This window comes from Piliocolobus tephrosceles, chromosome 17, assembly GCF_002776525.5.
Source record: "Piliocolobus tephrosceles isolate RC106 chromosome 17, ASM277652v3, whole genome shotgun sequence".
Taxonomy (NCBI): Eukaryota; Metazoa; Chordata; class Mammalia; order Primates; family Cercopithecidae; genus Piliocolobus; species Piliocolobus tephrosceles.
In genome coordinates this window covers 11,760,392-11,782,708 of record NC_045450.1, presented here as the reverse complement: position 1 = coordinate 11,782,708, position 22,317 = coordinate 11,760,392, and the positions used below count along the sequence as shown (strand labels likewise).

Sequence of the window (22,317 nt, the reverse complement as noted above, 5' to 3'; positions counted from 1 at the left end):
TTTTGCTTTCATTTCCCCTCTACCTGGGGCACACTTCCCCATGGCTGCAAGGCTGTCACCTCCTCAGAGGCTTTCCCAGAACCTCCTGTCACACCCTCCTGCTTGAATTTCTTTGGTCTTCACCGTCCAAAATGGTCTTATTTGGGCGCTTGTCGGCCCAGATTTCCGCCCTCCATCCCATGGGGCAGGGACCCTGCCTCGCCCACTGCTGAGCTGAGCGTTTTACAAGAAGCTGTGCCGCAGCGGGGCACCTGGCCGTCATATGCATGTGGAAGAGGCGGCATGTGCGCTGGGCACTAAGGACAGGGATCCAGGCCTTCCAAGAGCCGGCAGATGGAGCTGGAAGGAGGCTGTCTTTGGATCCCCGGCTGCCGTGGGGCTCCGCGCCTCCGTTCCTCATCTGTAGGGATGAGGACAATCACGGTTGTTCTGAGGATGCAGCGTTCCTCTCCGCAGAGCCCGGCGCCCCGGATGAGGACTCGCCAAGCTAGGCAGGCTCCAGGGTCGGCTTCCCGATGCCGACTCCAGCTCCTCTCCCCGCTGGACGCTGTTCTACCTCCTCGCGCTTCTGATCAGGCCGCGGCCCGGGCGAGGCCCCAGAACACCCAGGTGCTGGTTAATCCGTCTTGAGTCCAAGCGCGTCCAGTGCGCAACGTGGCCTTCCCATTGGCTCCCCCGGTGGGCCGCGCTTCGACGCCGGGGCTCCGGATTGAACGGCGCGCCCAGGTCCCTGCCCCCAGTCAGACGTGGCGCCGCCGCCCCCAGCCCGTAGCTTCGGCGCAGCCAATGGCGGCGTCTCCCGGGCGGCAAGTGCGGCCTCCCGCCGCCAGAGGGCGCCGCCGCGGGCGCAGCCGAGCCGCCGCAGCCGCCGCTAAACGAGGGAGAGCTGCGAGCGCGCACCCGGGCCTCGCCACCGCCGCCACCGCCGCCCGCCTGCTGCCGCCCGCCTCCGCCTGCCTTCCGCCGCCGGCCGGCGCGTCGTCCCCACAGGTAGGGGTAGAGGGGCGCCACCGGGGTGAAGGAAGCGCGCGCCCCCGCGCGCGCCGCCGCCTCGTGCTCGCGCGCGGCCGTTAACGGACGGCGGGCGGGGCGGGGGAGGGGCGGCGGGGTCCGGGGCCCGCGGACCCGAGAGGACCCTGAGAGGAGCGGGGCCGGGGCCCGTGCGCGCGGAGGGACGGGTGGGCGCGCCGTCTCCTTCCCCCACCGAGAATAACGTGACCCACTTCTGCCTGCCGTTCCTCGGCAAAATGTCTGTTTTGGTGATTTCACTAAAAAAAACCATTTGTCTTCGTTATTTCTGCCTGCTCTGGTGATCGCCGGGACCCACCCCGAGTCAGCGTCTTGGGCTTGGGGGCGGGAAGGATGCCGGCGGAGAGCTTGGCGCATTAATTTGGGGCTCATCCCTCTTTTTTACCCCCTGTTCTTTTTTTATTTTTTCGCGCAGGGTGCAGCCCTGGGCCGGGCGGGGAGAGGCCTTGGGGTCCGCGGAGGCGGGGGCGCCGCCCGGGAGGACCGGGACCGGGACCTGTCAGTTCCCATCAGCGGGGCTTCCGGTCAGGCCTGGGCAGCGCAGGGGTGGGGCTGCCTGAAGCCCGGCCGGGGCCTCCGAGGTCGCGCCTGCGTGGGGACTGGGTGGATGTGCGAGGAGTTGGGTATTTTCCTGTCCCCACCTGTCTAGGGATGAAAAGGAGTTGCCCGTGTTCGGTATTGAACCACGAAGGACCTTGCCGTGCCCAGTACGGTGGCCACTGACCCCCGGCCGCTTGGGAAGATGGAGCCCACGAAATGGGGCCAGTCTGAGTTGTGGTCCCAGCTGTGAAACGTACATCTGATTTTAAAGACTTAGGATGAGAAAGAAGTAAAGGTTGTCATTGGTAATCTCTTATACTTAAATGCATGTTGAGATGGTCATGTTTGGGACAAATTGGATTCACGAACATCTGTCATTAAAATTAATCTTGGCAGGATGCAGTGGCTCATGCTTGTCATCCCAAAACTTTGGGAGGCTGAGGCAGGCAGATCGTTTGATTGCAGGAGTTCAAAACCAGCCTGCGCAACTTAGTGAGGCCCCTGTCTCTACAAAAAATACAAAAAATTAACCAGGCGTGGTGGCGCACCCCTGTAGTCAGCTACTCGGGAGGCTAAGGTGGGAGAATCCCTTGAGCCCAGGAGATTGAGGCTTCGGTGAGCCGAGATTGTGCCAGTGGGCTCCAGCCTGGGTGACATTGCGCTCCAGCCTGGGTGATAGAGCAAGACACTGTCTGAAAACAAATAAAAAAACAAAAGTTAATCTCACTGCTTTTCTTTTTCCCCTTTTTAGTGTGGCTATTTGGATATTTAAAATGACATGTATGGGCCGGGCGGGGTGACTCATGTCTGAAATCCCAGTACTTTGGGAGGATGAGGTGGGTGCATCACCTGAGGTGAGGAATTCGAGACCAGCCTGGCCAACTTGGTGAAACCTGTCTCTAGTAAAAATACAAAAATGAGCCAGGCGTGGTGGTAGGCGCCTGTAATCCCAGCTACTGGGGAGGCTGAGGCAGGAGAATCGCTTGAACCGGGAGACAGAGGTTGCAGTGAGCAGAGATTGCACCATTGCACTGCTCCCCGGGCAACAGATCGAGACTCCCTCGCCACATACATACATAGATACATACATACAATGACATGTATGCCTCATTTTGTTGTATATTTTGTATAGTATTTCGGCTGGACAGCGCTCAGCTGGGGCATCTGAATGGGTTGTGGCCCTGAGAACACATGTCTATCTGCTTATCTTTCCTGCTTCTCTGATGGCATGTGGTCTCCTTCCCTTAAGACTCTCAAAGAATCCACTGCCTCTTCCTTCTCATCCTGAGCCAAACTATTGAACTGAATTGCACAATGGGGTCTTGTCCTAATCTGCAGAATAATTCAGGTTGATGGACAGTATTTTCCCTGTTGAAAAATTTTCCCTATCTGCTGTATGCTGGAGGCTACAAATAGTTATATGAGGTTTGGCTCAGAATGAGATCATGAGTTATTGAGGCTGAATATTATCAATGTTTGTGTGTGTGTCTTTGCGTGTGTGTGTGTATTCTGCAAAGAGCCCATTGATTTTCTGCCATCCAAATGAAGTGGAGAATTCTTGCCTTCATGTTACTGTGAATTTTAGTTGTGGGTTTTACACAGACCTACACTCTCTTCCTTTCCCATTCCCCAGGTTCTGTCAGTTTTTCCAAATAAGAATGGTGATTTGTCAGCTACATTGTTCCACAATTCTTAATTCTGACTGATTTTAAAACCTGCCAATTGGGGTGGATTAAATTGTCAATATAAGTAGAAAAGAATCAATTGTAGAAACTCTCAATTCTAGGGATGGTGAGAGTGACTGTTGGAAAGTTTTGAGCATTTCAGTAAAGGAAGAAAGAAACAAAAGATGTCTGTATCCTGTTGCCACAGATACCCTAGAAAGTGCTTTCTAGAGACAGTATGATGTGAGCAAACTTTTGTCTTCTAGATAATGTCTTGAAGTGTTTTGTTTTGCCTTTTTTTTTTTTTTTTTTTTTAGTGAAAATATTTTTCTCCAGAATCCTTATGAAAATTAAAGTGAGGTGTTGGCAAATCAAGAAGAAATTTTAGATATTTTTTAAGGAGGAAATATTAAAGTATTAATCCGGAAGTTTTAAAGTTACTGCTAGTGAGAACATGTTTTAATTTACATGTACACAGAAGACATATTAAATGAGGTGATTTTCGTTTATGTAAAGCAACGCGGTTACTTTTTCACAAATAGAAAGTGGGAAGCTTTGTGTTTTCTGAAAAGGCCCGAATTTGGAGCAGGACATTAATCTGGCACAGTTGGTAAGAAGGTGAGTGTGTGTTGGGGTTAGGTGTCAGCACTTACTTGGTTGGGAAGATTTCCTTGGCTGGCGGTCTTGGGCACAAGGTGGTGGTATGAGTGTCCCCAGGCAAATCATTTATCATGAAGATTTTACATGAAATATTCCTGTTGAGTTCTTCCATACAGAGGTCATAGATAAGATGAGAAGTTCCTGGAAACCACCACTTAGCAGGGCTTGGATGCAGAGGGAGGCTCTTTGCCAGGGGAGCCTCTTGACAGACATTGTATCTTACAGAATCTGAAATCTGACAGCAATTTCAAAGCGAATAGTTCCTGTTGGGAGAAGAACTCCAGCCAAAATGTAACATTACCTTCCAGCCAAAATGGAACATTACCTTCCTGCTGTTGTTTGGTATACCATCTCTCATGAAGTTTTCCTTTTCAGTAAAAGGGAGAAACTGTTTCATAAAGTATCCAGTAGGAGCTTCAACATCTTTAATGTCTTATCACCTTGGGTTTGCAGCCTTCTGAGGCTTGCATTGTACCCCAGGTGCTTTTGTAAGTGTTGCAAGAGCCGGTTGATATACTATTGCCAAACAAGGATGACAATAAGGATACTTTAACTACTTTGTAGTTACTGTTTTTAAAGCTATTAATATTACATAGAGAGGCTTCAGTCTGAGGATATTTGAATATGGACTGGTAAGTATCATTTTTCCTCCCCCCAACTCCCTTTTTTTTCAGACAGGATCTTGCTCTGACACCCAGGCTGGAGTATAGTGGCATAGTCATAGTTTGCTGCAACCTCAAACTCCTGGCCTCAAGCAATCCTTCTACTGCAGTCTCCCGAGTAGCTGGCACTACAGGTGTACACCACCATGCCCATTTAATTTTTAAAAGTTTTTTTGTAGAGATGGAGTCTCCTATGTTGCCCAGGCTGGTCTCAAACTCCTGGCCTGAAGTGATCCTCCCACCTCAGCCTCCCAAAGTGTTGGGATTACAGGCAGGAGCCACTGCACCCAGCCTGTAATTTTTCACTTGAAATGTAGTGATACCTTTTTAGGCAAAAGTACAAATGCTGTGCTAGGTGACCTCTGCACTGCATTCAGTCTTTGGTCCTGTGTTAGCACGTCTTGTAAGGCTGTTTTAATATTATTTGTATTTAAATACATTATGTTCTGGGTGGAGCATATCCCCTTGAAAGATTTTCCATGGAGTGATGTCCTGACTCCTGGCCTACTGCATTCCTGTGAAAGCCCTCTGCTTCGTCACTTTGTCTGAGTTGCGTTAAGTAATGTCTGTTGAGCATATCTTTTTGTGTGCACGTGCACACATGCATGCATGTGTTTCTTTCATTTCTCCTGAATGGCTTTAAAGTGCCCACCTGTTCATCAGAGCCATATTTGTCTTTCAGAGCCCAGCCCAGGGTCACCCTAGACAGGTGCTCACTGCCCTCCAGGCGTCATTGGCACGTAATGTGCAGAAGAGCCAGGTGGATAGGCACTCAGGCTTGGAGCCAGGCTGTCTGCTTTTGAAATCGAGCTCTGCTACTTCCTAGCTGTAATCCTGGGCCAGTTGCGTCACTTATCTGTATTTCAGTTTCTTTATAGTACCTGTCACTTAAGGTTAGCAGGAGGATTAAATGACTTAATACGTATAAAGCATGTAGAACAGTGCCTGGCATCTAGTAAGAGCTACTATTTCTGTCTCAGTATGTTGCAGTCACATTTCCCTTACCTTGATGTCTTCTGTTAATGAGAGCTAGTTTCTAAAGTTACCATGTAAGGTCAAAAACTCATGGATGTGGATATATTTGTCTAGTTACCAACATTGTACTAGACTTTTTGATAATGACTTTAACCTACCAGGCACTGAGTAAATAGTAAGGGAATTCTGAAGATCCAGGATACCTTGAGATCTTACATAACTTCAAGATTAGTAACAAATTTTAAATCAGCTGATCCCAGAGAGATGATATTCCAATTTGTAAGAGTTCAGTTAATTTAATGAAATTCCTATTTAATTGAGTTGCTTGCTTTAAAATGAACTCTTCAAAGTGTCTCTCCTTGGGCCAGGCATGGGTCACGCCTGTAATCCCAATACTTTGGGAGGCTAAGGTGGGTGGATTGCTTGAGCCCAGAAGTTTGAGACCAGCCTGGGCAATACAGTGAGACTCTGTCTCTACAAAAAACACAACAATTATTCAGGTATAGTGGCATGTGCTTGTAGCCCCAGCTACTTGGGAGGCTGAGGTGGGAGGATTGAGCTCTGGAGGTTGAGGCTGCAGTGAGCTGTGATTATGCCACTGCACTGCAACCTGGGCAACATAGGGAGACACTGTCTCAAAGACAAAACAAAAAAACAAAGTGCCTTCTTCCCTGGAATTCTTTTTTATTTAGGAGGAGAGGGGATCAGTGAAACTTGTCATTGTATACCTTGAGGAGTTGCTTATGGTTTCAGGTTTTTTTCAGTCGCTGTCTCCAGCTAGTTCCCACTATATTAATTCACTTCCCACCTTGTTCCCCCAAAGGGTTGGAGGCCGAGCCCCGCCATAGCCAGCTCTGTTTGCAGGCAGTCATTTCCTACCGGGCACCCTCCTTCACACTTGCTTTTTTTTTTTTTTTAAGTTTTAAAATTTTTATTTGCATATTAAAAAAATTGTGCATTCCGATAATTAAAATCATTTGAACAACAACAAAAAAATGGCACTCTGATTAAACTGCATTACAGCCTGCAGGACACCTTGGGCCAGCTTGGTTTTACTCTAGATTTCACTGTCGTCCCACCCCCACTTCTTCCACCCCACTTCTTCCTTCACCAACATGCAAGTTCTTTCCTTCCCTGCCGGCCAGATAGACAGACGGGAGAGGCAGGCGCGGCCTTCGTTGTCAGTAGTTCTTTGATGTGAAAGGGGCAGCACAGTCATTTAAACTTGATCCAACCTCTTTGCATCTTACAAAGTTAAACAGCTAAAAGAAGTAAAATAAGAAGGCAATGCTTGTGGAATGTACAGTGCATATTGGCAGCGCACGCCTCATTACGATTCGCCTGCTTGCTTCTCCTGTTCAATCGTTTCTTTGGAAGGCAGTGGATTTTTCTCTTACGTCTCTGTCTTCTTCAGTTTCGACTTATCGAATTTCTCGATCTCAGCCATATCGGGTTTGTCAGACATGGTTGCGGAGGAAAAGCGGAGCGAGGCGCACGAAAACGAGTGAAGTCTGGTCTGCGCAGTGGCCACCACCGAGTTTTTTTTTTTTTTTTTGAAGCGGAGTCTTGCTGTCTCGCCCAGGCTGGAGTGCAGTAGCCCGATCTCGGCTCATTGCAAGCTCCGCCTCCCGGGTTCACGTCATTCTCCTGCCTCAGTCTCCCGAGTAGCTGGGACCACAGGTGCCTGCTACCACGCCCGGCTAATTTTTTGTATTTTTAGTAGAGACAGGATTTCACTGTGTTAGCCAGGATGGTCTCGATCTCTTGACTTCATGATCCGCCCGCCTCGGCCTCCCAAAGTGCTGGGATTACAGGCATGAGCCACCGGTCCCTGCCCACACTTGCTTCTTGTGAACAGTTTTACCAGCTTCTGTCTCCTGGGTCCCTGAACTTTGTATGAGGCATTCTCTTTACACTGGGCCGCTTACTTCATTCTTTCCTTCAAGTATTTGTTGAGCTGCACCCAGATGTTGTTCTTACAATGAAGGCTAAGAAGTACTAGGTACCTGCTGAAGTGAATAAGAGGGGTGAGACTGGGGTGAGGCAGCAGTTTAGGGTGGCAAGGGAAGGTCCCTAACAGTGTTATTTAAGGCCACTTCTGGATGGATGAAAAGGAGCCAGCTCTGTGGAGAGCTGGGAAGTGTATTTTGGGCAGAGGGAGCAACAAACACAGTGACTTAGAAACATGGAGTGCCTGACTTGTTCTGGGAGCTCTTAAAAAGGTCAGTGTGACAGGAGCCTCATGTGTGAAGCTGGGGGAGGGAGGAGCTGCATGGCTTGAGGAAGGAGGTCTGCTAGGTCACCCTACGGAGGCAAGGTTTCATCCAGCGTCCCGAGCAACCGCTGAAGGGTCTTAAGCAGAGTGCAAGAATTAGGGTGTGTGTGTGTGTTTTAAAATTTATTTTAGAGACAGGGTCTCGCTCTAGTATACCCAGGCTGGAGTGCAGTGGTGTGATTATAGCTTGCTGAGCCTTGAACGCCTGGGCTTAAGCGGTCTTCCTCCCTCAGCCTCTGAGTAGCTGAGACTACATACAAGAAGGTGCCCCAAGTCTGGGCTGATGTTTATTTTTATTTTTTACTTATTTTATTTATTTATTTTTGCGGCAGAATGTCGCTCTGTGACCCATACTGGAGTGCAATGGCGTGATCTTGGCTCACTGCACCCTCTACCTCCTGGGTTCAAGGGATTCTCATGCCTCAGCCTCCGGAGTAGCTGGGATTACAGGCGCTTGCCACCATGCCCAGCCAATTTTTGTATTTTTAGTATAGACAGGGTTTCGCTGTGTTGGTCAGGCTGATCTCGAACTCTTGACCTCAGGTGATCCACCTGCCTTGGCCTCCCAAAGTGTTGGGATTACAGGCGTGAGCCACCGCGCCCGGCCCCTACATCACTCTTTGTAGTAAAATGGTGGGGTAGATTTAAAAAATGCTTCAAGATGAAACATGTACTAGAAGAAAATATGAGAGGAGTGAGTATTTTATAATCTCAGAGTGGGGAAGGTATTTCTGAGTATGTCAGAATCTAGGAGCCATAAAAGGAAATACTGATAAATTCAGCTACTTAAAAAAAAAAAAAAAAATTTAAAAAAAGGCCGGGCGCAGTGGCTCACACCTGTAATCCCAACACTTTGAGAGGCCGAGGTGGGAAGATCACCTGAGATCAGGAGTTCAAGACCAGCCTGACCAACATGGAGAAACCCTATCTCTACTAAACATACAAAATTAGTTGGGCGTTTTGGCGCACGCCTGTAATCGCAGCTACTCGGGAGGCTGAGGCAGAAGAATCGCTTGAACCTGGGAGGTGGATGTTGCAATGAGCCGAGATCGTGCCATTGCACTCCAGCCTGGGCAATAACAGTGAAACTCCATCTCAGAAAACAACAACAACAACAGTGAAAAACTTTTGCTGTCAAAAATAACCAAAGTCAAAAGATTGACATCAAATTGGAAGAAACACCAACATCAGAAAGAACTATTTTCCTCAACTTATAAAGAGCTTCCATAAATAAGTAAAGCTCAGCCTGGAAGAAGAATGAGCAGAGGATATGAGCAAACAATTCACAGATAAGGAAATACAGATGATTCTTAAATCTGAAAGGACGCTCAGCCTTGATGATGAGATTAAAACAAACCAGCCTCATCACATTGACACGCTGTTTCTCACTTTTTTGGTTAACAAGGATTCACACATTTGATAATGCCTGAAAGAAGCAGTGAACCAGGAATCCTGTGCATTGTTGGTGGGAGTATCGCTCGGTGTATTGTGGCAATAGCTGGCAAAATAAATATATATGCCCTTTGTCCTTTAGAAATTCTTTTTTTTTTTTTTTTTTCTGAAATGGAGTCTCGCTCTTAAGTTCAGGTGGAATGAAGTGGCATGATCTCTGCTCACTGTAGCCTCCACATCCCAGGTTCTAGTGATGCTCCTGCCTTAGCCTCTTGAGTAGCTGGGATTACAGGTGTGTGCCACCACACCTGGTTAATTTTTGTATTTTTAGTAGAGATGGGATTTCACCATGTTGGCCAGGCTGGTCTGGAACTCCTGACCTCAAGTGATCTGCCTGCCTCGGCCTCCCAAAGTGCTGGGATTACAGGCGTGAGCCACCATGGCTGGCCTATCCTATAAAAGTTCTTTAAAGGGTTACTTAGATATGTATGAAATGCCCCGTGCACATAGTGACCTTTAAAGATTGGAAACAACCAGAAGGTCCATCACCAGAGGCCTGGTAAAATTATGGTACAGCCATATCATAGAACGCTGAGTGCGTATTGAAAACACACTGATTAGATACTCCATGAAGACAGTAGGGTACAGAACTCGCTGGTAGCTCCAGTTTGAATAAAGAAGAACATATACACTGCTGGGCACGGTGGCTCACGCCTGTAATTCCAGCACTTTGGGAGGCTGAGCCAGGCCGATCACCTGAGGTCAGGAGTTCAAGACCAGCCTGGCTGACATGGTGAAACCCTGTCTCTACAGAAATAACAAAAATTAGCCAGGCATGGTGGTGTGCGCCTGTAATCCCAGCTACTTGGGAGGCTGAGGCAGAAGAATTGCTTGAACCCAGGAAGCAGAGGTTGCAGTGAGTTTGAGGTTGTGTCATTGCATTCCAGCCTGGGTGACAGAGTGAGAGTTTGTCTCAAAAAACAACAACAACAACAACAAAAAACATATATACAGAATACTTTTAACTTTTTATTTTGAAATAATTATAGACTCACAGGAAGTTGCAAAAGTAGTACATAGAGTCCCATGAACCCTTCACCCCTGCTTCCTTCAGTGGTGACATGTAACTGTAGCATACTGTCAGACAACCAGGAAATTGACAGTAGTATAATACTGTTAACCAAACTACGGGCCTCACTGGGTTTTAACCAGCACTCGTGTGTGTGTGTGTGTGTGTAGTATTATGCAGTTTTACCCCATGCGTAAATTCATGTAACCACTCCCACAATCAAGATACAGAATCGTTCTATAGAATATCTTTGTCGGGCCAGGCATGGTGGCTCACGCCTGTAATCCCAGTGCTTTGGGAGGCCAAGGCAGGCAGATCACGAGGTCAGGAGTTTGAGACCTGCTTGACCAACATGGTGAAACCCCATCTCTACTAAAAATACAAAAATTAGCTGGGTGTGGTGGCGCACACCTGTAATCCCAGCTACTCGGGAGGCTGAGGCAGGATAATCGCTTGAACCCAGGAGGTGGAGGTTGTAGTGAGCTGAGATCACGCCACTACAGTTCAGCCTGGGCGACAAAGCAAGACTCCATCTCAAAAAAAAAAGAAAAAAAAAAGATATATGTATATATATATTTGTTGGGACTTTTCTGAGACTGGTAACAGTGGTTGGTGGCCCTCCAGGAGGGCAAATGGGTGGCTAAGTGATTGGGTGGGAAGGAGACATTCCTTTTCACTGTCATGTTAAAATGGACAGTTTGGGATGTCTGAGAAATTCAAATGGAACTGTCAAACAGGCGGGTGGGTCTGCCTTGGGATGGATGTGAGAGTTGTCATGGGGCCCTCGATGAGGGCATTTGACATCTGTCTGGTGGAGGGAGGCCCTGTATGGGAGCGTATGGCTCCGGGAGATCTCAAGAGTGCGTCCTCAGCGCTCTCAAGGTGAGAAGTCTGTGGAGATGGAGCCTCAGCCTGCAGGAGACGGAGAGGCCTGTGAGGTAGGGACAAACCTAGCTAGGGCTGTGAGGTGGAAGTTGAAGGGAGGGGCCCCGAGGAGGGAGTGCTGCTGAGGCTGAGTAAGAGAGGAGACTGTTGGTTTGACTTCGTAAAGTTCTTTCTTTCTTTAAAATTGAGGCTAGATTTTAACAGGATCCAAAAATAAGATGGTATATTTTTAAACATCTTTTTTTCTATTTAAAAAAAGCAGTATGGGGCTGGACAAGGGGGCTCACACCTGAAATCCCTGTGCTTTTTTTTTTTTTTTTCTTTGGAGACAAAGTCTTGTTCTTGTCCCTCAGGCTGGAGTACGATGGCATGATTTCAGCTCACTTGCAAGCGCCGCTTGCCAGGTTCAAACGATTCTCCTACCTCAGCCTTCCGAGTAGCTGGGATTACAGGCATGTGCCACCATGCCTGGCTAATTTTTATATTTTTAGTTTTTAGTAGAGACAGGGTTTCACCATGTTGGCCAGCCTAGTCTCAAACTCCTGAGCTCAGGTGATCTGCCCGCGTCGGCCTCCCAAAGTACTGGGGTTACAGGCATGAGCCACCCCACCTGGCCAGTCCCTGTGCTTTTAATCCCTGTGGAATTAAAAAAATTAGCTGAGCATGGTGGCACACTTGTAATCTCAGCTACTCAAGGGGCTGATGGGGGAGGATCGCTTGAGACCAGAACTTCGAGGTTGCAGTGAGCTGTGATCACACCACTGTACTCCAGCCTGGATGACAGTAAGACCTTGTCTCAAAAAAAAAAAAAAAAAAAACCCAAAACACAAAAGGGTGTGTGGTGTGGGGGCAGGTTATTTCACAGGTAGAACTAATAAATGGTGAGGAAAAAAGAAATTACCGTAGTAGTTTGGGGAAGGGGCATGAGGGAATTTCCCCTAGAGTGACAGTTAATGGTCTGTATCTTTTCTTTTCTAAGAGACAAGATCTTGTTCTGTTGCCCAAGTTGAGGTGTAGTGGCGCAGTCGGCAGCTCACTGCAGCCTCCAGCTCCTGGGCTTAATCAGTCCTCTTGCCTTAGCAAGTCCTGAGTAGCTAGGACTACAGGCACATACCACCACACCTGGCTTCTTTTCTTTCTTTTTTTTTTTTTTTTTGTAGAGATGGTGTCTCTCCATCTTGCCCCGGCTGGTCTCATACTCCTGGGCTCAAATGATCCTCCTGCCTTGGCCTCCCAAAGTGCTGGTCTATATCCTGATAGGGCTCTGGGTCACATGAGTTTGTCAAAATTCACATTAAGATTTGTGTGTTTTATCTTGAAAAACAAAACTGTAAACAAATATTGATCTCTAGTTAATGAAGTGTGTGCTGAGATTTTTAGGTGTCTGCAGCTCAGTTTGAAATTTGTTAAAACAGTAAGCTGGACTGATGAATGAACAGAAGGATGAGCAGGTAGATAAAGATGGGCAGATGTGATCTCAAAACATTAATTGTACATTTGGGCATACAGTATTGTAATTTTTTTTTTTTTTAACTTTACTGTGTGTTTGAGAACTTTCAAAATAAAAGTTTTTGGGGAAACTTAAAAAACGACTGAAGATGAAATCCTCTGTCATGTTATATTTCAATATTCCTGATACTATGATCCTAGATCTTTAAACATATAAAGGGGTGTATTTTGTGCATTAAAAACGTCTGTATCCATTTTCCATTTCCTTTCAATCACTTACTTGTGGTTTCAGCTCTTTGCCACACGCCTTTTGTGTATAAGGTTGAGGTTCGAGGTTCTCTGACACTTTCTGGGGAAAATAGCTTTAAGGCTATAAACTTGGCAGATATCAGTACCCAGGAGTCCATTCTTAACCAGCAGATTAACTTTCTGAGGCAAACTCAAACCAGTTCCCCACCTTGGCTAGACAGAGGCTGAGAGAAAGGTACATCATTCACTGGACAGTATGGCCATCGTCCTGGTTTCAGGCATCCTTTTCTTTGGTTCCCTCCTTCTGGCCTGACTGCTCTGGCACCCTGAAGACTACTCTGGGTTCCTCTGAGCTCTACAGTTCGAACTCTAAGTAAATTGCCCTGTTTTAGCTAAAACAAACAAAAGCCTGGTGGTCCCTTAAGTCATCTTTCCAAGGAAGGGCTCAGAGGATACATAAACTTTAAAAAATTTGTTTAATTTTTGTACAGAGGTAATTCATTTACGTGGCTCCAAATAAAACAAAAGTTTTAAACATATAAATTGAAAAGACCTCGCCCTACCCCTGTTCCAGCCCTCAGTCTTCCACTACTGCTATAGTCTCTATGATTTCATCTGGAGCTATTTTATGTCTACACAAGCATATGTCAATATATATACCTACCTGCCACTTAAAAAAACCAAAATGGCCAGGCGCAGTGGCTCATACTCGTAATGCCAGCACTTCGGGAGGTCGAGGTGGGCGGATCACGAGGTCAGCAGATCAAGACCATCCTGGCTAACACAGTGAAACCCCGTCTCTACTAAAAATACAAAAAATTAGCTGGGCGTGGTGGCGGGCACCTGTAGTCCCTGCTACTTGGGAGGCTGAGGCAGGAGAATGGCGTGAAGCTGGGAAGCGGAGGTTGCAGTGAGCAGAGATCCGGCCATTGCACTCCAGCCTGCTTGACAGAGACAAAACAAAACAAAACAGGTCATATCATGGACACTTACATGCCTCATCTTTTTTTTTTTTTTCCTATAATTTCTTCAGGCATTTTGTTTTTGATAGACATTAGGTAAGTTTTTTTAAAAAATACTACTTTTGAGACAGGGTCTCACTCTCTCACCCAGGCAGGAGTGCAGTGGCCCAATCGTAGCTCATTACAGCCTTGACCTCCTGGGTTCAAGCCATCCTCCTGTCTCCATCTTCTGAGTAGCTGGGACTACAGGTATGCACCACAACACCCGGTTACTTTATTTTTATTTATTTATTTTATTTTTTTGAGACAGGGTCTCACTCTGTCACCCAGGCTGGAGTGCAGTGGCGTGATTACAGCTCACTGCAACCTCTACCTCACAGGCTCCATCAGTCCTCCCACCTCAGCCTCCTGAGTAGCTGGGACTACAGGTGCATGCCACCATGCCTAGCTAATCTTTATATTTTTTGTTTATTTATTTATTTTGAGACGGAGTTTCACTCTTGTTGCCCAGGCTGGAGTGCCGTGGCACCATCTCAGCTCACCGCAACCTCCACCTCTCGGGTTCAAGCGATTCTCCTGCCCCAGCCTCCGGAGTAGCTGGGATTACAGGCATGCACCACCACACCTGGCTAATTTTGTATTTTTAGTAGGTTTCTGCATGTTGATCAGGCTGGTCTGGAACTCCTGACCTCAGGTGATCCACCCGCCTCAGTCTCCCAAAGTGCTGGGATTACAGGCATGAACCACCACGCCCCACCAACTTTTTTTTTTGTTTTTTTGTTTTGTTTTGTTTTGAGACGGTGTGTCACTCTTATTGCCCAGTGGAGTGCAATGGTGCGATCTTGGCTCACTGCAACATCCGCCTACCAGGTTCAAGTGATTCTCCTGCCTCAGCCTCCCAAATAACTGGGATTATAGGCACGCACCACCATGCCTGGCTAATTTTGTATTTTCAGTAGAGATGGGGTTTCTCCATGTTGGTCAGGCTGGTCTCGAACTCCTGACCTCAGGTGATCCACCCACCTCGGTCTCTCAAAGTGCTGGATTACAGGCGTAAGCCACCGCTCCTGGCCTCTTTTAAAATTTTTTGTAGAGATGGGGGTCTCCCTGTGTTGCCCAGGTTAGTCTTGAACTCCTAGGCTCAAGTGATCTTCCTGCGTTTGCCTCCCAAAGTGCTGGGATTACAGGTGTGAGCTACCATGAGTGGCCTGAGTTAGTTTTAAAAATCTTTTTCTTTTACAAATAGTGCTACCTTAAATTATTTTGTACATATAAATTTTTAAAAAACATTTATACATTTTAAAAAAATATATAAATTAAAAAAAAACCAAAACACTTCTCGTAAGGACATGGGTGGACATGTCCAAGTAGATAGAAGGGCGGAATGAGCTTCCATGCCCCCTCATCCAGCTGGAACCATTATCCGTATTTTTGGCATTCTTGTTTTATTTCCACCCAGCTACCTGCCTTTTGGCTAAACTGTTTTAAAAGCACATCCCAGAAATAGTGTCATTTTACTCTAATGTCATGGACTTCTTAAACTTCTTATTTTGTAATGTTTCAAACATATACAAAGACCAGAAACTAGTACTGAAGAATCCCCTGCACTTCTCCCATGGTTATCAGTGTTCTGCTGTTTCCTCCCCACCTCACACCCAGCTCCCCCCAGCCTTTTTTTGTTGCTGGAGTATTTTAAAGCAAGCCCCCTAGTCATATCCTTTCCCATGTAAACACTTCAGTAAAGTACCAACTTTATAGGACAAAAATATTGAGAACTGACAGTGTTTCAAAGAAGAAAGGGATTAGCACCAGTTACCAGCATTTGGAACATTCCAACCCCCATCTCACCCTTATACTTAAAAAAAAAAAAAGAGAGATTTAAAAATAAAACTGCAAATGCCAAGCAATAATGAAACTAAAAAATTTCAGCAATGTGTTTGAAACATGAGTGGAATTTCCCTTCCTGTCACCTAGGTCCAAATACATGGTTTATGTGTAAGATGTTGTCTTAACTTTAGGTGTCAGTGGTTCTCAACTGGGGCTGATTGTGCTTTCCCCACCCTGACATTTAACAATATCTGGAGACATTTTTGGTTGTGAGTGGGGTTGGGGTGAGGGGTTACAGGCATAGTGGGTAGAGGCAGAAATACTGCCAACATCCTGCAATCACAAGACCAGTACTTAGCTAGCCCAGAATGCTACGGCTGAGAAACTCGTTTGGGCCACCGGGAGATGATGTTTCCTCTCAGATCTCTTCTCTGTGGCTCTCCTTGAACTTGGGGAACTGCTCAGTGAACACTGATTAGTGGAGGTGGGGCCCAAAAGAATGATACGTGTTGACATTTGCAAGTGTTATATCGAAGGTAACATTTTAATATCCAGAACATTCCAATAGAAGTAACTTTATTTATATCATTATTTTATCTGTTGTATCAACAATAATCATTTTGGAAGTTTGTGGGACAAAATATGTATAAGGTTTAAACTTGGCTTACAAGGAAGTCAGACTCCCTCGGAGGCAAGAGGATGTGAAACCCTTTTATTTCTGGAGAGCTTCCAGAAGCAAAACAAGGCTGGAACTGTTCTAGGGACAGCGTATGCGTGCGTGTAGACAGGGGAAAAACAAAACCTGAAGCCAAAGGAGGGAAGAGGAAAGGAAGGGGAGACACGACTTTTTCTTGGAGACTGCCCAGGAGGGGTATATGAAGTCTGTATAGCCATTCAGCCTTAAAGAATGTGAAAACTGGCCAGGCGCCGTGGCTCACACCTATAATCCCACACTTTGGCAGGCCGAGGTAGGTGGATCACTTGAGGTCAAGAGTTCGAGACCAGCTTGACCAACAAGGTGAAATCCTGTCTCTCCTAAAAATACAAAAATTAGCCAGGTGTGGTGGCAGGCGTCTGTAGTTCCAGCCACTCAGGAGGCTGAGACAGGAGAATTGCTTGAACCCAGGAGGCGGAAGTTGCAGTGAGCCGAGATCACGCCACTACACTCCAGCCTGGGCAATGGAGTAAGACTCCGTCTCAAAAAAAGAATGTGAAAACGGTGTGCTTATGGTGTGCCGGACCATAGGGGGCCCACAAAGATGACTCCTGTAGGGTCCCTGCTGTCCAGGACCCTGGAGTCAAGTCAGAAATGGACGTGTCCATAGCCAATTGTGTGACAAGGTCTGGATTTATGGGTGTTTTGGTTGGAGTCCAGGGGCCCTGGTACCTTATGTGCTTTTTTGCATTCTTTCTTTCCAGACTGCTCATTTAGAAAGTGGATGTGTGGGATAACATGTCCAGTGTGTCCGAGGAGAGAAGAAAAAGGCAGCAGAACATTAAGGAAGGACTGCAGTTCATACAGTAAGAGCTTCAGAGTTCTTGTGTTCTTGCCGCGTCTTAATTCTTTGATGTGGATGTATGTTTTGTGAGGGTAAGAACTCTTTAGTCATGTTTAATAGGTCCAGTTAATTTGGGTTAGAAACTCCATATTCTAGCAATATTTTTTTCTCTCGTCCATTTGAACATTGTTGCATTCAGAAGCAAGTCTTACTGTTGCTGGCTTTTAGGGCTACAATTGTTAGTCTCCCCCAAAATGTTAGACTGAGGAATTTGAATTTGTTCTAAGAAGAGTGCTGCTGAGTGGAAAGTGACTGAAAATGAACATCTGGCGGCACAGAGGGCTTCTGTGATCAGACGTGTCTGTTCAGAAGCTCAGTGTTTAATTGGACTTCTTGAAGCATGTCAATGATGAGACAGCTGTGGTTTGGATGGACATTTCCAGGCAGAAGGGCCTCTTTGTTCCTTCCTGGGAAGGAGACATTCTCTCTATACTGCAGTAAATTGGATCAAATATTGTTAGTGGTTCTGTACTATTTTTAACCTTTTTTTTGGCATTTGAAGAATTAGGGTTTTTAAAAATAGAAGTAGGTTTGAAAGTAAAGTGTTGTACTTAAAAAATACTAAGTTAATAGTTTAGGTTTTTTTTTTTGTTTTATTTTTTGTTTTCGTAACTGTAGTCATCTGTGAATAATGGTAGTAAAGGAGGAGGAAGTCTTTAAAATATGCCTTGAACTAGTGGCAAGCTAATGGAACCACAGATTTAAGATGACTTCTGGCTGAACAAGTCCCGATAAGGAGCTTGATAATTACAATTAATTTGTTTCTTCTTCTTAGGTCGCCGCTGTCATATCCAGGAACACAGGAGCAATATGCGGTAATGACTCCGGGAAGGTCTGCTTGAAAGCTCTGCAAGTGGCTTGTGAACTGTAATTTGTAGCAGGGGTTGGTAAATGATGGCCTTGTGGGCCCAATCTAGCCTGCTGTCCTTTTTTAAATTTTATTTGATTTTTTTGCAAATAAAGCTTTATTGGAACACAGCCACACTCATTTGTTTATGTATTATCTGTGGCTGTTTTTGCAACATACGGTAGTTTTGACAGAGACCATATGGCCCATGGAGCCTAAAACATGTGCTGTCTGGGCATTTGCAGAAGAAGTTTGCCGGTCCTTTCTATATAGGATTTTTTTTTTTTTTGCATACTTGCACAGTCGTCCTGTATTTTCTTTCCTCTATTAGTGTGGTTTTGAATTAATTTATCTTTTGACCCCTTGAAAATTATTTCTCATGTCATTGAAAATAAGTGGGACAGAATTTATTGAGAAAGAGTGTGTGGAACATCTTTTTCTGTTAGGAGATGTTCTGACAGCAGCAAAGGGGGACTGGATACCAAGAGGGCAGAACTAGTGATCTACTAGTTAGGAACAGGGAGAAAGCCCAGTTCATTGGGACTTTGACTGCAGACCCTTGTCTCTACTAACTGTTGGTTCACCTGTGTTTTTTATCCTCTGAGGGTTTTGAGGCTTCTAAATATCACTTTCTTGCTGCCTCTCTCCCTCCTCCCCTTTTCTTCTCTCTTATTCCTTCCCTCTCTACAAACAGATTTAAAATAAAAAAGTATTACAGCCAGAAATAAACTGTAACAGTTGTTTCATTTTGCACATGTGGAACTGGGGTTTAAAGATGCTAAGTGGCATGTCATGAGTTACACTGATTATTAATAGTTGATCTGTCCAGTCTTTTAAATAATTTAATCAGCTTAGACAGGAATTCATAAAATGAGACAAAACAAGTTGAATATTTTTCTGATCTTGTGTTGAAAAAGGGCTTTTAAAATACGAAAATATGGCCAGGCGTGGTGGCTCATACCTGTAATCCCAGCACTTTCGGAGGCTGAAGAGGGTGGATCACTTGAGGCCAGGAGTTTGAGACTAGCCTGGGCAACATGGCAAAACCTCATCTCTACTAAAGATACAAAAATTAGCCAAGTGTGGTGGCAGGTGCCTGTAATCCCAGCTACTCAGGAGGCTGAGACACGAGAATCATTTGAACCCAGGAAGTGAAGTTACAGTGAGCTGAGATCGTGCCACTGCACTCCAGCCTGGGTGCCAGAAAGAGACTCAGAACTAAACTAAAGCATGATAGAAATAATGAAGTTTTTGAAAATGACAAACTTTTGTACATGCTAAAAGAATATATATACTTACTTGATAAGAAAAAAGTTTAACATCCCCCTCCCCCCAATCAGTAAATGACCTGAGCAATTTACAGAAAAAGAAATACAAGGGGTCCATAAAAATGTGGGATAGTTCAATTTCACTGGTAAAGACAAGCAAATACAAAGAGGATACCATTGAAAAAAAAAAACCATAAAAACACAAAATGATACAGTTTTCCACCTAGAAATTGGTAGATTTTACATACATGTGCATGTGTACCCACACATGTGTACACACCCACACACGTGTACACACCCACACACACTACCCAGGTGGGTGGATCGTGAGGTCAGGAGTTCGAGACCAGCCTGACCAATATGGAGTGTAAAGAAAACCACTAGAAACATTTTTCATCATGGCCTTTTTGGAAGGCAGTTTGGAAACACTGCTCAAAAGCCTTAAGCTATTCACTCTCTTTGACTTGGGGCTTCCATTTCGTTTCTCTAGTAGGAACAGAATTGGAGATGTGAACAAATATTTATAAGGTACTTTTGCTGTTTCTTAATAGTGAGAAATTGAATTTCCCCTTGAAAAAGCAAGCGAGATACAATACCTAGCTGAGATAGCGGTGACTCGGGCATCTCACAATTTCTTAGAGCATGCTGCTGTTCTGTCACATTGTTTCCTGGGAAGTTTTAGGTCTAAAAATTAAAAATTACTTATACCGTATATTGTTTGATAAAAGGCTTCACGTGGTAACTTTCTCTTTTTTAGGTATATTTGCATGCTCTCGTGAGAAATCTTTTTAATGAAGGAAATGACGTTTATCGGGAACGTGATTGGAACAACTCGATAAGCCAGTACACGGAAGCTTTGAATATAGCTGATTATGCAAAATCTGAAGAAATTTTAATCCCCAAAGAAATAATTGAAAAACTATATATAAATCGTATTGCCTGCTATTCTAATATGGTGAGTTGTAATTTTTAAAGTGATGTTTCTAGAGTGAAAAGAATTTTTTCGGTGACTTAGTACATTAATAAAAAGTCAATTTCTTTTTTTTTTTTTTTTGAGACAGAGTCTCGCTCAGTCTCCCAGGCTGGAGTGCAGTGGCATGATCTCGGCTCACTGCAACCTCCACCTCCCGGGTTCAAGCACTTCTCTGCCTCAGCCTCCTGAGTAGCTGGGATTATAGGCGCCTGCCACCACGCCCAGCTAATTTTTGTATTTTTAGTAGAGACAGGGTTTCACCATTTTGGCCAGGCTGGTCTTGAACTCCTGACCTTGTGATCCACCCGCCTCGGTCTCCCAAAGCGTTGGGATTACAGGCGTGAGCCACCGCACCCGGCCCAATAAAAAGTCAGTTTCTTAAATTAAGTTTTTGAGAAAGTCGTATTACCTGCTTTTGGAGTGACGTGAGGCTTTTAAAAGTTAGCTTTGGATTGGCCGGGTACGGTGGCTCACGCCTGTAATCCCAGCACTTTGGGAGGCCAATGTGGGTGGATCATGAGGTCAGGAGTTCGAGACCAGCCTGGCCAATATGGTGAAACCCCGTCTCTACTAAAAACACGAAAATTAGCTGGACACAGTGGCATGTGCCTGTAGTCCCAGCTACTCAGGAGGCTGAGGCAGGAGAATCACTTGAACCCGTGAGGCGGAGGTTGCAGTGAGCCGAGATTACAACACTGCACTCCAGCCTGGGCGACACAGCAAGGCTCCATCTCAAAAAATAAAATAAAATAAAAACATAGAAATTAGTTTTGGACAGAAGGTTAGGGATTTAAGAGATAATTTGTTTCTTAGTTACTGGTCCTTGACGATTCCCATTTGAGTATGGCTTTTGAGGGTGTGTCTACTTATAAAAAAGTCATCCTGGGAAGATACAGGTCTTCACAGGTCAGTGTGTCTTTCAGGTGTCCGTGTTCACAGTTAACATCTTAGTCAAGATCCCGTTGATCTTATAAAACACTCTTTGTAAAAAACACTCTTACAAGTGTTTTTTGTTTTTAGTCATGAAATAGTAATTAGTCTTCAAAGGAATTCACACTAGCTTTTCACATTTTTAAGCTTAAAAAGCTTTTGAAGTGCTTTTTTTTTCCTTTTTTTTTTTTTTACATAGTTTCACTCTTGTTGCCCAGGCTGGAGTGCAGTGGCACAATCTCGGCTCATGGTAACCTCCGCCTCCTGGGTTCAAGTGATTCTTCTGCCTCAGCCTCCCGAGTAGCTGAGATTACAGGCATGCACCACCACGCCCAGCTAATTTTGTATTTTTAGTAGAGACAGGGTTTCTCCATGTTGGTCAGGCTGGTCTCGAACTCCTGACCTCAGGTGATCCGCCCGCCTCAGCCTCCCAAAGTGTTGGGATTACAGGCATGAACCACCATGCCCAGCCACCTTTTTAAAATTTTTGAGATGGAGTCTCACTCTGTTGCCCAGGCTGGAATACAGTGGCACAATCTTGGCTTACTCTATCCTCCACCTCCCGGGCTCAGGTAATTTTCCTGCTTCAGCCTCCCAAGTAGCTGGGATTACAGATGCCCACCACCTTGCCTGGCTAATTTTTATATTTTTAGTAGAGATGGGGTTTCACCATGTTGGCCAGGCCGGTGTCGAACTCCTGACCTCAGGTGATCCAGCCGCCTCTGCCTCCCAGAGTGCTGAGACTATAGCCGTGAGCCACTGTGCCCAGCCCGAAGTGCTTTTAATTTTCACTGTGGACATTCAGTAAAATATAACCATGAATTTAAGAAAAATATCCAGCCGGGCGCGGTGGCTCACGCCTGTAATCCCAGCATTCTGGGAGGCCGAGGTGGGTGGATCACGAGGTCAGGAGATAAAGACCATCCTGGCTAATACAGTGAAACCCTGTCTCTACTAAACATACAAAAAATTAACCAGGCATGGTGGTGGGCGCCTGTAGTCCCAGCTACTCGGAAGGCTGAGGCAGGAGAATGGTGGGAGCCCGGGAGGCGGAGCTTGCAGTGAGCCGAGATCCCGCCACTGCACTCCAGCCTGGGTGACA

The 22,317-nt window shown here is 45.7% G+C and overlaps 1 protein-coding gene and 1 pseudogene across 4 annotated transcripts in view; one reads left to right on the top strand and one right to left on the bottom strand.

The window, feature by feature from the left end:
• Positions 1 to 834: 834 nt before the first annotated feature.
• The window catches only part of ZC3H7A (zinc finger CCCH-type containing 7A), a 42,635-nt gene continuing 21,152 nt past the window's right edge, over positions 835 to 22,317 (top strand). For 2 of the 3 annotated variants that reach the window (XM_023231090.2, XM_023231089.2), the window contains exons 1-4: positions 915 to 990; positions 17,058 to 17,159; positions 17,973 to 18,012; positions 20,070 to 20,267. In XM_023231090.2, coding sequence (XP_023086858.1) covers positions 17,092 to 17,159; positions 17,973 to 18,012; positions 20,070 to 20,267 — 306 coding nt within the window. In that variant the 5' untranslated portion in view covers positions 915 to 990; positions 17,058 to 17,091. Of the gene's footprint in view, positions 991 to 17,057; positions 17,160 to 17,972; positions 18,013 to 20,069; positions 20,268 to 22,317 lie in introns of all 3 variants that reach the window. The other variant, XM_023231088.2, reaches the window with a different exon arrangement.
• Positions 6,451 to 7,070, bottom strand: LOC111555242 (annotated as a pseudogene). Its single transcript, XR_002735463.3, has one exon. The product of XR_002735463.3 is annotated as a thymosin beta-4 pseudogene (transcript).